This window comes from Lethenteron reissneri, chromosome 63, assembly GCF_015708825.2.
Source record: "Lethenteron reissneri isolate LAM-NWPU_2019-01 chromosome 63, ASM1570882v1, whole genome shotgun sequence".
Lineage (NCBI taxonomy): Eukaryota > Metazoa > Chordata > Hyperoartia > Petromyzontiformes > Petromyzontidae > Lethenteron > Lethenteron reissneri.
Genome location: NC_083841.1, coordinates 3594250 through 3606901, shown reverse-complemented (window position 1 = coordinate 3606901; position 12652 = coordinate 3594250). Strand labels below are relative to the sequence as shown.

The 12652-nt window shown below is 57.0% G+C and overlaps 1 protein-coding gene across 1 annotated transcript in view; it reads right to left on the bottom strand.

Moving 5' to 3' along the window:
• The window catches only part of DCXR (dicarbonyl and L-xylulose reductase), a 17514-nt gene extending 4862 nt beyond the window's left edge, over positions 1 to 12652 (bottom strand). Inside the window, exons 1-6 of the mRNA XM_061577164.1 lie at positions 12259 to 12652; positions 7637 to 7694; positions 4554 to 4651; positions 2662 to 2816; positions 2090 to 2132; positions 509 to 608 (exon numbers count right to left, since the gene is read on the bottom strand). Coding sequence (XP_061433148.1) covers positions 509 to 608; positions 2090 to 2132; positions 2662 to 2816; positions 4554 to 4651; positions 7637 to 7688 — 448 coding nt within the window. The 5' untranslated portion in view covers positions 7689 to 7694; positions 12259 to 12652. The remainder of the gene's footprint in view (positions 1 to 508; positions 609 to 2089; positions 2133 to 2661; positions 2817 to 4553; positions 4652 to 7636; positions 7695 to 12258) is intronic.

The following is a 12652-nucleotide window of genomic DNA, read 5'->3' as shown; positions in this document are numbered from 1 at the left end:
GCTGTGGGTGAACGCTGTGGGTGAGCGCTGTGGGTGAGCGTTGTGGGTGAGCGCTGTGGGTGAGCGCTGTGGGTGAGCGTTGTGGGTGAACGCTGTGGGTGAGCGTTGTGGGTGAACGCTGTGGGTGAACGCTGTGGGTGAGCGTTGTGGGTGAGCGCTGTGGGTGAGCGCTGTGGGTGAGCGTTGTGGGTGAATGCTGTGGGTGAGCGCTGTGGGTGAGCGCTGTGGGTGAGCGCTGTGGGTGAGCGCTGTGGGTGAGCGCAGTGGGTGAGCGCTGTGGGTGAACGCCGTGGGTGAGCGCCGTGGGTGAGCGCTGTGGGTGAACGCCGCGGGTGAGCGCTGTGGGTGAGCGCTGTGGGTGAGCGCTGTGGGTGAACGCCGTGGGTGAGCGCTGTGGGTGAGCACTGTGGGTGAACGCCGCGGGTGAGCGCCGTGGGTGAGCGCTGTGGGTGAGCGCTGTGGGTGAACGCCGCAGGACGAGCAGCAGCAGGAGGAGTTGGGTGCGTACAGTAGACGGCGTGGTTGAGCAGTGCGCGCTGCGACGCCTGGCTCGACACGTTCACGATGGCGCCGCCGCTTCCCCGCGCCACCATGCCCCTCGCCACCGCCTGCATCGCCACGGAAACGTCGTCACGTCACCAACGGCACCGTCGCAATGGCAACATCGCCACATCATCAACGGCACCATCACCACGGCAACGTCACGTCACCAACAGCACCGTCGCCATGGCAACATCGCCACATCATCAACGGCACCATCACCACGGCAACGTCACGTCACCAACAGCACCGTCGCCATGGCAACATCGCCACATCATCAACGACACCATCGCCACGGCAAAAATCGTAACAAGCAGAAGCAGCACTCACACACCCGTCTTGGTGACGTCACCGCCACTTAGTGGCGAATAGCGGTTGTTGTTGTGCCTGAGAGAGTGTGCGAGTGTGTGTGTGAGACTGTGTGTGTGAGACTGTGTGTGTGTGTGTGGCCTCAAGGTGCACATGGCCTGGCACAAGCGTCGTGGGGAGATCACCGCCACTTAGTGGCGAATAGCGGTTGTTGTTGTTGTTGTGCCTGAGAGAGTGTGCGAGTGTGTGTGTGAGACTGTGTGTGTGAGACTGTGTGTGTGTGTGTGGCCTCAAGGTGCACATGGCCTGGCACAAGCGTCGTGGGGAGATCACCGCCACTTAGTGGTGAATGGCGGTTGTTGTTGTTGTTGTTGTGCCTGAGAGAGTGTGCGAGTGTGTGTGTGAGACTGTGTGTGTGTGTGAGACTGTGTGTGTGTGTGTGGCCTCAAGGTGCACATGGCCTGGCACAAGCATCGTGGGGAGATCACCGCCACTTAGTGGTGAATGGCGGTTGTTGTTGTTGTGCCTGAGAGAGTGTGCGAGTGTGTGTGTGAGACTGTGTGTGTGAGACTGTGTGTGTGAGACTGTGTGTGTGCGTGTGGCCTCAAGGTGCACATGGCCTGGCACAAGCGTCGTGGGGAGATCACCGCCACTTAGTGGCGAATGGCGGTTGTTGTTGTTGTTGTGCCTGAGAGAGTGTGCGAGTGTGTGTGTGAGACTGTGTGTGTGAGACTGTGTGTGTGAGACTGTGTGTGTGCGTGTGGCCTCAAGGTGCACATGGCCTGGCACAAGCGTCGTGGGGAGATCACCGCCACTTAGTGGCGAATGGCGGTTGTTGTTGTTGTTGTGCCTGAGAGAGTGTGCGAGACTATGTGTGTGAGACTGTGTGTGTGTGTGTGAGACTGTGTGTGTGTGTCACGTGGGGAGCGGTGGTGTAGCGATTAGCGCTACGCTGCGCTATAAACCCGACGACCAGAGATCGATTCCCGCTCACGGCCAACACCGGTGACGATTATTTGAACCGGTCCTGGGCCTCCCCTAAGTCGACTCGGCCTCAAATGAGTACCCGGTGCGGTGTGTAAACATCGCCACTGGGGAGGCAAAGGCGGCCGGGCGTGGTGTTGACCACCCACCTCCTCGTGCACCGTTCCGCTAACAGCACTTGCCCCACGAGTCTGTTAAGGCTACACGGGGGATCTGTGTCTTTGTGTGAGGGTCAGTGCGAGGAGAGAGCTGTTACCTGGGACACCTGAAGAACTGCTTTCACGTTCACGTCAAATGAGCTGAAACGGCGCAAGAGACAGGCAGAGACAACAGTCATGCCCAGTGCGGTGTGTGCGGGTACACCGTGTGTGTGTGTACACTGTGTGTGTGTCTGGTGTGTCATGTGTGTGTGCACACTGCGGGTGGTGTGTGGCCTGTGTGTACACCGTGTTGTCTGTGTGTGTGTACACCGTGTGTGTGTGTGTGGTCACTGTGTGTGTGTCTGGTGTGCCGTGTGTGTGTGTGCGCACACCGTGTGTGTGTGTACACCGTGTGTGTGCGTATATACCCTGTGTGTGTGTGACTTGTGTGTACACCGTGTTGTGTGAGTGTGTGTGTAACACTGTGTGTGTGTACACCGTGTGTGGCCTGTGTGGTCACTGTGTGTGTGTGTGGCCTGTGTGTGTGTGTGTAACACTGTGTGTGTGTAACACTGTATGTGAGTGTGTGTAACACTGTGTGTGTGTAACACTGTGTGTGTGTGTATCACTGTGTGTGTGTACACTGCGTGCGAGTGTGTGTGTGTGTGTGCGTGGCGTGCGGCCCCACCGCTGGAAGGCCTCCGCCGTGACGTCGAGGAAGGGCTGCAGCAGGGCCACGCCGGCGTTGTTCACCAGGAGGTCCACGGGCCCCACGGGGCCCAGCGCCGCCTCCACCGCCCCCCAGTCGGCCAGGTCCACGCACACGGCACGCACCGCGGGGCACTGCACCGCACGCACCGCACGCACCGCACACACCGCACACACCGCACGCACCGCACACACCGCACACACCGCACCGCCACCACCACGTTACCCTGCATGCACCGCACACACCGCACACACCGCACCGCCACCACCATAACGTTACCCTGCACACACCGCACACACCGCACACACCGCACCGCCACCACCATAACGTTACCCTGCACACACCGCACACACCGCACGCACCGCACACACCGCACGCACCGCACACACCGCACCGCCACGTTACCCTGCACATACCGCACTACATTACTGTACACTACACTACTATACTCTACACCATACACTTCTGTACACTAATACCCTACGAAAACACTATACTCTACACTATACACTCCACTATACACTACTATACACTACACTATACACTACTATACTCTACTACACTATGCACTACATTATACACTATACACTACACTATACACTACACACTACACTATACACTACACTATACACTACACTATACACTAGTGCTGTACTAGTGACGAATTGGCCACGTTCTGTTTACGTGACAACCCTCACTATCTTGATTTGAAGCTTTCGTGACTGCAGGAATCAATACTCTTTGGTTCTTTCGGTAAAGTCACGTGGGTAGAAAATAAAATAAAATAAACCACGACGTTTTGGGCGCAACACAAGCGTCCTTCATCAGGTGGGAAAGCACGAGTTGGCTGTGTCGGGCGGTGGCGGGTATAACGACACATTTATATAATTACGCGATCTAACCCAAAAAAAACTATTACGGATGATATTGGTCGCGAAAGCCTTACGTGTTAAAGCCTTACGTGTTAAACTGGTACACCACTTACACCTGTACGGCACATTGAGCAGACACCACCAGCACCCTCACCCCAACTCTGAATGCCCCCACCCTCACCCTCACCCCCACCCTCACCCCCACCCTAACCCCCACCCTCACCCCCAACCCCACCCTCACCCCCACCCTCACCCCCACCCTCACCCTCACCCCAACTCTGGATGCCCCCACCCTCACCCTCACCCCCACCCTCACCCCCACCCTCACCCTCACCCCCACCCTCACCCCCACCCTCACCCCCACCCTCACCCCCACCCCCACCCTCACCCCCACCCTCACCCCCACCCTCACCCTCACCCCAACTCTGGATGCCCCCACCCTCACCCTCACCCCCACCCTCACCCCCACCCTCACCCTCACCCTCACCCCCACCCTCACCCCCACCCTCACCCCCACTCTGGATGCCCCCACCCTCACCCCCACCCTCACCCCCACCCTCACCCCCACCCTCACCCCCACCCCCACCCTCACCCTAACTCTGGATGCCCCCACCCTCACCCCCACCCTCACCCTCACCCCCACCCTCACCCTAACTCTGGATGCCCCCACCCTCACCCTCACCCCCACCCTCACCCCCACCCTCACCCTCACCCCCACCCTCACCCCCACCCTCACCCCAACTCTGGATGCCCCCACCCTCACCCCCACCCTCACCCCCACCCTCACCCCCACCCTCACCCCCACCCTCACCCCCACCCCCACCCTCACCCTAACTCTGGATGCCCCCACCCTCACCCCCACCCTCACCCTCACCCCCACCCTCACCCTAACTCTGGATGCCCCCACCCTCACCCTCACCCCCACCCTCACCCCCACCCTCACCCCAACTCTGGATGCCCCCACCCCCACCCCACCCTCACCCTCACCCCCACCCCCACCTCGTGGGTGAGGCTGTCCAGGTCGGCCTGGGTCCGGCTCATTGCGGTCACCGTGGCTCCCAGACGCTGCAGGGCGATGCAGGTGGCCCTGCCAATACCTATAAAGACAAAGATCCCCCGTGAGGCCTTAACAGACTGTTGGGGCAAGTGCTGTTCGCGAGTAGCGCCTGTGAAAGGTAGGCACGGCACACGAGGGGGTTGGTGGTTAGCACCACGCCCGGCCGCCTTTGTCTCCCCGGTGGGGATGTTTACACACCGCGCCAGGTACTCATTTGAGTCTGAGTCTACCTAGGGGACTCCCAGAATCTGGTTCCAATATTCACCACCGGTGTTGTCCGTCAGCGGGAATCGAACTCGGGTGGCCGGGTTCGGAGCGGTAGTCCCGCTAACTGCTGCACTACCACCCCCTACACCAGGGCTGGGAAATCATTTGGTGTGGCCCTGCCAAGGCAACCGTAGGCAGGACTCAAAATTCAACAAATCTCTAGGAGCAAACCTGGAAAAGCAGTTGCGGGTAGCAACATACCAGCTAACATCACCACATGCCTCGCCAAAGAGAAGCAGTTCCAGCCATCGCGTTAGGGGTGAGTTAATTAAACGTTTGACCAAATATAACGGGCTAATTTTTAAGTTGATAATTTTGTATGGCCCGCGAATGATGTTACGAATATCCAAATGGCCCCTTGGCAGAAAAGGTTCCCCACCCCTGGTCCTACACAGACACACACACAAGTCAACAAGGGGTGACACACACACAAGTCAACAAGAGGTGACACACACACAAGTCAACAAGTGGTGACACACACACAAGTCAACAAGGGGTGACACACACACAAGTCAACAAGAGGTGACACACACACAAGTCAACAAGGGGTGACACACACACAAGTCAACAAGTGGTGACACACACACAAGTCAACAAGTGGTGACACACACACAAGTCAACAAGAGGTGACACACACACAAGTCAACAAGGGGTGACACACACACAAGTCAACAAGTGGTGACACACACACAAGTCAACAAGAGGTGACACACACACAAGTCAACAAGTGGTGACACACACACAAGTCAACAAGTGGTGACACACACAAGTCAACAAGGGGTGACACACACACAAGTCAACAAGAGGTGACACACACACAAGTCAACAAGGGGTGACACACACACAAGTCAACAAGAGGTGACACACACATAAGTCAACAAGTGGTGACACACACAAGTCAACAAGGGGTGACACACACACAAGTCAACAAGAGGTGACACACACACAAGTCAACAAGGGGTGACACACACACAAGTCAACAAGAGGTGACACACACACAAGTCAACAAGTGGTGACACACACATAAGTCAACAAGAGGTGACACACGCACAAGTCAACAAGGGGTGACACACACACAAGTCAACAAGAGGTGACACACACACAAGTCAACAAGAGGTGACACACACACAAGTCAACAAGTGGTGACACACACACAAGTCAACAAGGGGTGACACACACACAAGTCAACAAGGGGTGACACACACACAAGTCAACAAGAGGTGACACACACACAAGTCAACAAGAGGTGACACACACACAAGTCAACAAGAGGTGACACACACACAAGTCAACAAGAGGTGACACACACACAAGTCAACAAGGGGTGACACACACACAAGTCAACAAGAGGTGACACACACACAAGTCAACAAGAGGTGACACACACACAAGTCAACAAGGGGTGACACACACACAAGTCAACAAGAGGTGACACACACACAAGTCAACAAGGGGTGACACACACACAAGTCAACAAGAGGTGACACACACACAAGTCAACAAGAGGTGACACACACACAAGTCAACAAGAGGTGACACACACACAAGTCAACAAGAGGTGACACACACACAAGTCAACAAGGGGTGACACACACACAAGTCAACAAGAGGTGACACACACAAGTCAACAAGAGGTGACACACACACAAGTCAACAAGCAACAAGGGGTGACACACACACAAGTCAACAAGAGGTGACACACACACAAGTCAACAAGAGGTGACACACACACAAGTCAACAAGCAACAAGGGGTGACACACACGGCGTCTGTGTTGTTGGTTAGTGCTGCTGCTGAGTCCGCGTGCTTGCTCAAGTCACGGGACGCTGCCTCTCTGCAGCATCAGCAGCAGCAGCATCAGCAGCAGCATCAGCAGCAGCATCAGCAGCAGCAGCAGAAGCAGCAGCAGAAGCAGCAGCATCAGCAGCAGCAGCATCAGCAGGATGACTAACCCAGCAAACTCAGCTCCATCCGCCGGGGGTCTGGTCCATCCGAGCCCATGGGGCTGACCCAATTGCGCGAGAATAAGGGGGCATGGATGGAAGCCACATTGTGCGTGGGTTTGAACGCCGCTACAAGTCCAATGCGCTCTCCATTGCACTACGGGCTCACCTGTGTGTACAACTCCGCACACGCACGGCGCACACAAGGGCACCTGAGTGGGGGATCGAACCCAGGTGGGTTCTTAGTGCGAGGCGCCAGTCGTAGCACTGCGTTACTCCCATGTTAACGTTTATAAACTGGTGAGTGTGTGGGTGTGTAGGTGAGTGTGTGGGTGTGCAGGTGAGTGTGTGATCACACGGGTGAGTGTGTGGGTGTGTAGGTGGGTGTATGGGTGTGTAGGTGAGTGCATGGGTGTGTAGGTGAGTGTGTGATCACACGGGTGAGTGTGTGGGTGTGTGGGTGTGTAGGTGAGTGTATAGGTGTGTAGATGAGTGTGTGGGTGTGTAGGTGAGTGTGTGGGTGTGTAGGTGAGTGATCACATGGGTGAGTGTGTGGGTGTGTAGGTGAGTGTGTGGGTGTGTAGGTGAGTGTGTGGGTGTGTAGGTGAGTGTATGGGTGTGCAGTTGAGTGTATCGGTGTGTAGGTGAGTGTGTGGGTGTGCAGGTGAGTGATCACACGGGTGAGTGTATGGGTGTGTAGGTGAGTGTATGGGTGTGTAGGTGAGTATGTGGATGTACAGGTGAGTGTGTGATCACACAGGTGAGTGTACAAGGCGAGTGATCACACGGCTGAGTGTACAAGGTGAGTGTGGTCACCTTTGCCTGCCCCCGTCACCAGCGCGTGCTTTCCGTCGAAACGGATCTCCATGCTGCCCTGCACACGCCACGTTGTATCAACAGACGGTCACGACCTCTGCCCATCACAGGAGGTCACAGACATCCTGGTGGTCGGTGTGACCAGTCCCCGTTCCCTTAGAAATATTGCCCGGGCTGGGTCGATGCAAGAGAGACTGGCTGAGTGGGCGAATGGACGAGTGAATGGGTGGGTTAGTGGCTGAGTGAATGAGTGGGCGAGTTAGTGGGTGAGTGAGTGGGTGAGTAGGTGAGTGAGCGGATTGGTGAGTTAGTGGATGAGTGGGCGAGTTTGTAGGTGAGTGGGGGAGTAGGTGAGTGGGTGGGTGAGCTAGTGGGTTGGTGGGTGAGTTAGTGGGTGAGTGGGCGAATGGACGAGTGAGTGAGTGGGAGGGTGGGTTAGTGGCTGAGTGAATGAGTGGGTGAGTGAGTGGGACGGTGGGTGAGTGGGTGGGTGGGTCAGTGGGTCAGTGGCTGAGTGAATGAGTGGGTGAGTGGGAGGGTGGGTTAGTGGCTGAGTGAATGAGTGGGTGAGTGAGTGAGAGGGTAGGTGAGTGAGTGGGTGAGTTAGTGGGTGAGTGAGTGGGTGAGTGAGTGGGTGGGTTAGTGGCTGAGTGAATGCTTGGGCGAGTTAGTGGGTGAGTGAGTGGGTGAGTAGGTGAGTGAGTGGATGAGTGGGCGAGTTTGTAGGTGAGTGGGGGAGTAGGTGAGTGGGTGGGTGAGTTAGTGGGTGGGTAGGTGAGTTAGTGGGTGGGTAGGCGAGCGGGTGCGTGAGTTAGTGGACTAGTGGGCGAGTTGGTAGGTGAATGAGTGGGTAGGTGAGTTAGTGGATGAGTGGGCGAATGGACAAGTGAACGGGTGAGTTTGTGGCTGAGTAAATGAGAGAGCGAGTTAGTGGATGAGTGAGTGGGTGGGTAAGTTAGTGGATGAGTGGGCGAATGGACGAGTGAGTGAGTGGGTGGGTGAGTAGGTGAGTGAGTGGGTGAGTGGGTGGGTTAGTGGCTGAGTGAATGAGTGGGTGAGTGAGTGGGAGGGTAGGTGAGTGAGTGGGTGAGTGGGTGGGTAGGTGAGTGAGTGGGTGGGTTAGTGGCTGAGTGAATGAGTGGGTGAGTGAGTGGGTGGGTTAGTGGCTGAGTGAATGAGTGGGTGAGTGAGTGGGAGGGTAGGTGAGTGAGTGGGTGAGTGGGTGGGTAGGTGAGTGAGTGGGTGGGTTAGTGGATGAGTGAGTGGGTGGGTAGGTGAGTGGGTGGGTTAGTGGCTGAGTGAATGAGTGAGCGAGTTAGTGGCTTAGTGAATGAGTGGGTGAGTGAGTGGGAGGGTAGGTGAGTGAGTGGGTGGGTAGGTGAGTGGGTGGGTTAGTGGATGAGTGAGTGGGTGGGTAGGTGAGTGGGTGGGTTAGTGGCTGAGTGAATGAGTGAGCGAGTTAGTGGCTTAGTGAATGAGTGGGTGAGTGAGTGGGAGGGTAGGTGAGTGAGTGGGTGAGTGGGTGGGTAGGTGAGTGAGTGGGTGGGTTAGTGGATGAGTGAGTGGGTGGGTAGGTGAGTGGGTGGGTTAGTGGCTGAGTGAATGAGTGAGCGAGTTAGTGGCTTAGTGAATGAGTGGGTGAGTGAGTGGGAGGGTAGGTGAGTGAGTGGGTGAGTGGGTGGGTAGGTGAGTGAGTGGGTGGGTTAGTGGATGAGTGAGTGGGTGGGTAGGTGAGTGGGTGGGTTAGTGGCTGAGTGAATGAGTGAGCGAGTTAGTGGCTTAGTGAATGAGTGGGTGAGTGAGTGGGAGGGTAGGTGAGTGAGTGGGTGAGTGGGTGGGTAGGTGAGTGAGTGGGTGGGTTAGTGGATGAGTGAGTGGGTGGGTAGGTGAGTGGGTGGGTTAGTGGCTGAGTGAATGAGTGGGTGAGTGAGTGGGAGGGTAGGTGAGTGAGTGGGTGAGTGGGTGGGTAGGTGAGTGAGTGGGTGGGTTAGTGGATGAGTGAGTGGTTGGGTAGGTGAGTGGGTGGGTTAGTGGCTGAGTGAATGAGTGAGCGAGTTAGTGGCTTAGTGAATGAGTGGGTGAGTGAGTGGGAGGGTAGGTGAGTGAGTGGGTGAGTGGGTGGGTAGGTGAGTGAGTGGGTGGGTTAGTGGATGAGTGAGTGGGTGGGTAGGTGAGTGGGTGGGTTAGTGGCTGAGTGAATGAGTGAGCGAGTTAGTGGCTTAGTGAATGAGTGGGTGAGTGAGTGGGAGGGTAGGTGAGTGAGTGGGTGAGTGGGTGGGTAGGTGAGTGAGTGGGTGGGTTAGTGGATGAGTGAGTGGGTGGGTAGGTGAGTGGGTGGGTTAGTGGCTGAGTGAATGAGTGGGTGAGTGAGTGGGAGGGTAGGTGAGTGAGTGGGTGGGTAGGTGAGTGAGTGGGTGAGTGGGTGGGTAGGTGAGTGAGTGGGTGGGTTAGTGGATGAGTGAGTGGGTGGGTAGGTGAGTGGGTGGGTTAGTGGCTGAGTGAATGAGTGAGCGAGTTAGTGGCTTAGTGAATGAGTGGGTGAGTGAGTGGGAGGGTAGGTGAGTGAGTGGGTGAGTGGGTGGGTAGGTGAGTGAGTGGGTGGGTTAGTGGATGAGTGAGTGGGTGGGTAGGTGAGTGGGTGGGTTAGTGGCTGAGTGAATGAGTGAGCGAGTTAGTGGCTTAGTGAATGAGTGGGTGAGTGAGTGGGAGGGTAGGTGAGTGAGTGGGTGAGTGGGTGGGTAGGTGAGTGAGTGGGTGGGTTAGTGGATGAGTGAGTGGGTGGGTAGGTGAGTGGGTGGGTTAGTGGCTGAGTGAATGAGTGGGTGAGTGAGTGGGAGGGTAGGTGAGTGAGTGGGTGAGTGGGTGGGTAGGTGAGTGAGTGGGTGGGTTAGTGGATGAGTGAGTGGGTGGGTAGGTGAGTGGGTGGGTTAGTGGCTGAGTGAATGAGTGAGCGAGTTAGTGGCTTAGTGAATGAGTGGGTGAGTGAGTGGGAGGGTAGGTGAGTGAGTGGGTGAGTGGGTGGGTAGGTGAGTGAGTGGGTGGGTTAGTGGATGAGTGAGTGGGTGGGTAGGTGAGTGGGTGGGTTAGTGGCTGAGTGAATGAGTGGGTGAGTGAGTGGGAGGGTAGGTGAGTGAGTGGGTGAGTGGGTGGGTAGGTGAGTGAGTGGGTGGGTTAGTGGATGAGTGAGTGGGTGGGTAGGTGAGTGAGTGGGTTAGTGGATGAGTGGGTGAGTGAGTGGGAGGGTAGGTGAGTGAGTGGGTGAGTGGGTGGGTAGGTGAGTGAGTGGGTGGGTGAGTTGGCCTTTACTCCCGCTGAGTTGTGGCCGTTCCGCCTGCAGGTTCTGTTGATTTCCTGGCTTTCTGTCCACGCTCGTGGCGCATTGGACTCTACTGATGAAATAAGTCACTTTGCAAAAATGTAAATTATTATTCGGGACGCGGAGCGACAGACCTGCCCTTCCCAGCGACGCCCCAACGCACTCCCTAATGCCCCATGCAATGCCCCCACGCTGTCTCTAATGCCCCATGCAATGCCCCCACGCTGTCTCTAATGCCCCATGCAATGCCCCCACGCTGTCTTTAATGCCCCATGCAATGCCCCCATGCTGTCTCTAATGCCCCATGCAATGCCCTCATGCAATGCCCCCATGCTGTCTTTAATGCCCCATGCAATGCCCCATGCAATGCCCTCATGCAATGCCCCCATGCTGTCTTTAATGCCCCATGCAATGCCCCCATGCAATGCCCCCCATGCTGTCTCTAATGCCCCGTACAGTCGCTAATGCCTCCACGCAATACCCCACGTACTATTGAATGCCCCCACGCCGTCTCTACTGCCCCCTATAATGCCCCACGAAGCCTCCAATGCGCCACCCCAACCCCCTACAGCCCGGGCAATGCCCCCCACGCAATGTGCCTTGCCATGCCCCCCACTCAATGTGCCTTGCCCTGCCCCCCACGCAATGTGCCTTGCCCTGCCCCCCACTCAATGTGCCTTGCCCTGCCCCCCACTCAATGTGCCTTGCCGTGCCCCCCACTCAATGTGCCTTGCCGTGCCCCCCAATGTGCCTTGCCGTGCCCTCCACTCAATGTGCCTTGCCGTGCCCCCCACTCAATGTGCCTTGCCGTGCCCCCCACTCAATGTGCCTTGCCGTGCCCCCCACTCAATGTGCCTTGCCGTGCCCCCCAATGTGCCTTGCCGTGCCCTCCACGCAATGTGCCTTGCCGTGCCCCCCAATGTGCCTTGCCGTGCCCTCCACTCAATGTGCCTTGCCCTGCCCCCCACTCAATGTGCCTTGCCGTGCCCCCCACTCAATGTGCCTTGCCGTGCCCCCCACTCAATGTGCCTTGCCGTGCCCCCCACTCAATGTGCCTTGCCCTGCCCTCCACTCAATGTGCCTCGCCCTGCCCTCCACTCAATGTGCCTTGCCGTGCCCCCCACTCAATGTGCCTTGCCGTGCCCCCCACTCAATGTGCCTTGCCGTGCCCCCCACTCAATGTGCCTTGCCGTGCCCCCCAATGTGCCTTGCCGTGCCCCCCACTCAATGTGCCTTGCCCTGCCCCCCACTCAATGTGCCTTGCCGTGCCCTGGGGGAAGGGTCGACCTCGGTCCATCCCCGTTACCGTCGGCTTCGTCCCACTCGAGATGGGCTTGGGGGGCAAGGCGTGGTGGACGGGCGACGATGCTGTGGATGTTGCTGCTGCTGTTGTGGATATTATTGCTGTTGTTGCTGTTGTTGTGGATGTTACTGCTGCTGCTGTTGTTGCTGCTGTTATGGATAATGCTGCTACTGCTGCTGTTGCTGCTGCTGTTACTGCTGTTGTGGCTACTGCTGTTGTGGATGATGCTGCTGTTGTGGATGATGCTGCTACTGCTGCTGTTGCTGCTGTTGTTGTGGATGCTGCTGCTACTGCTGTTGTTGTGGCTACTACTACTGCTGTTGTTGTTGTTGTGGATGTTGCTGCTGCTGTTGTTGTGGATGATGCTACTGCTGCTGCGAGACGCCGCGTGGAGGAG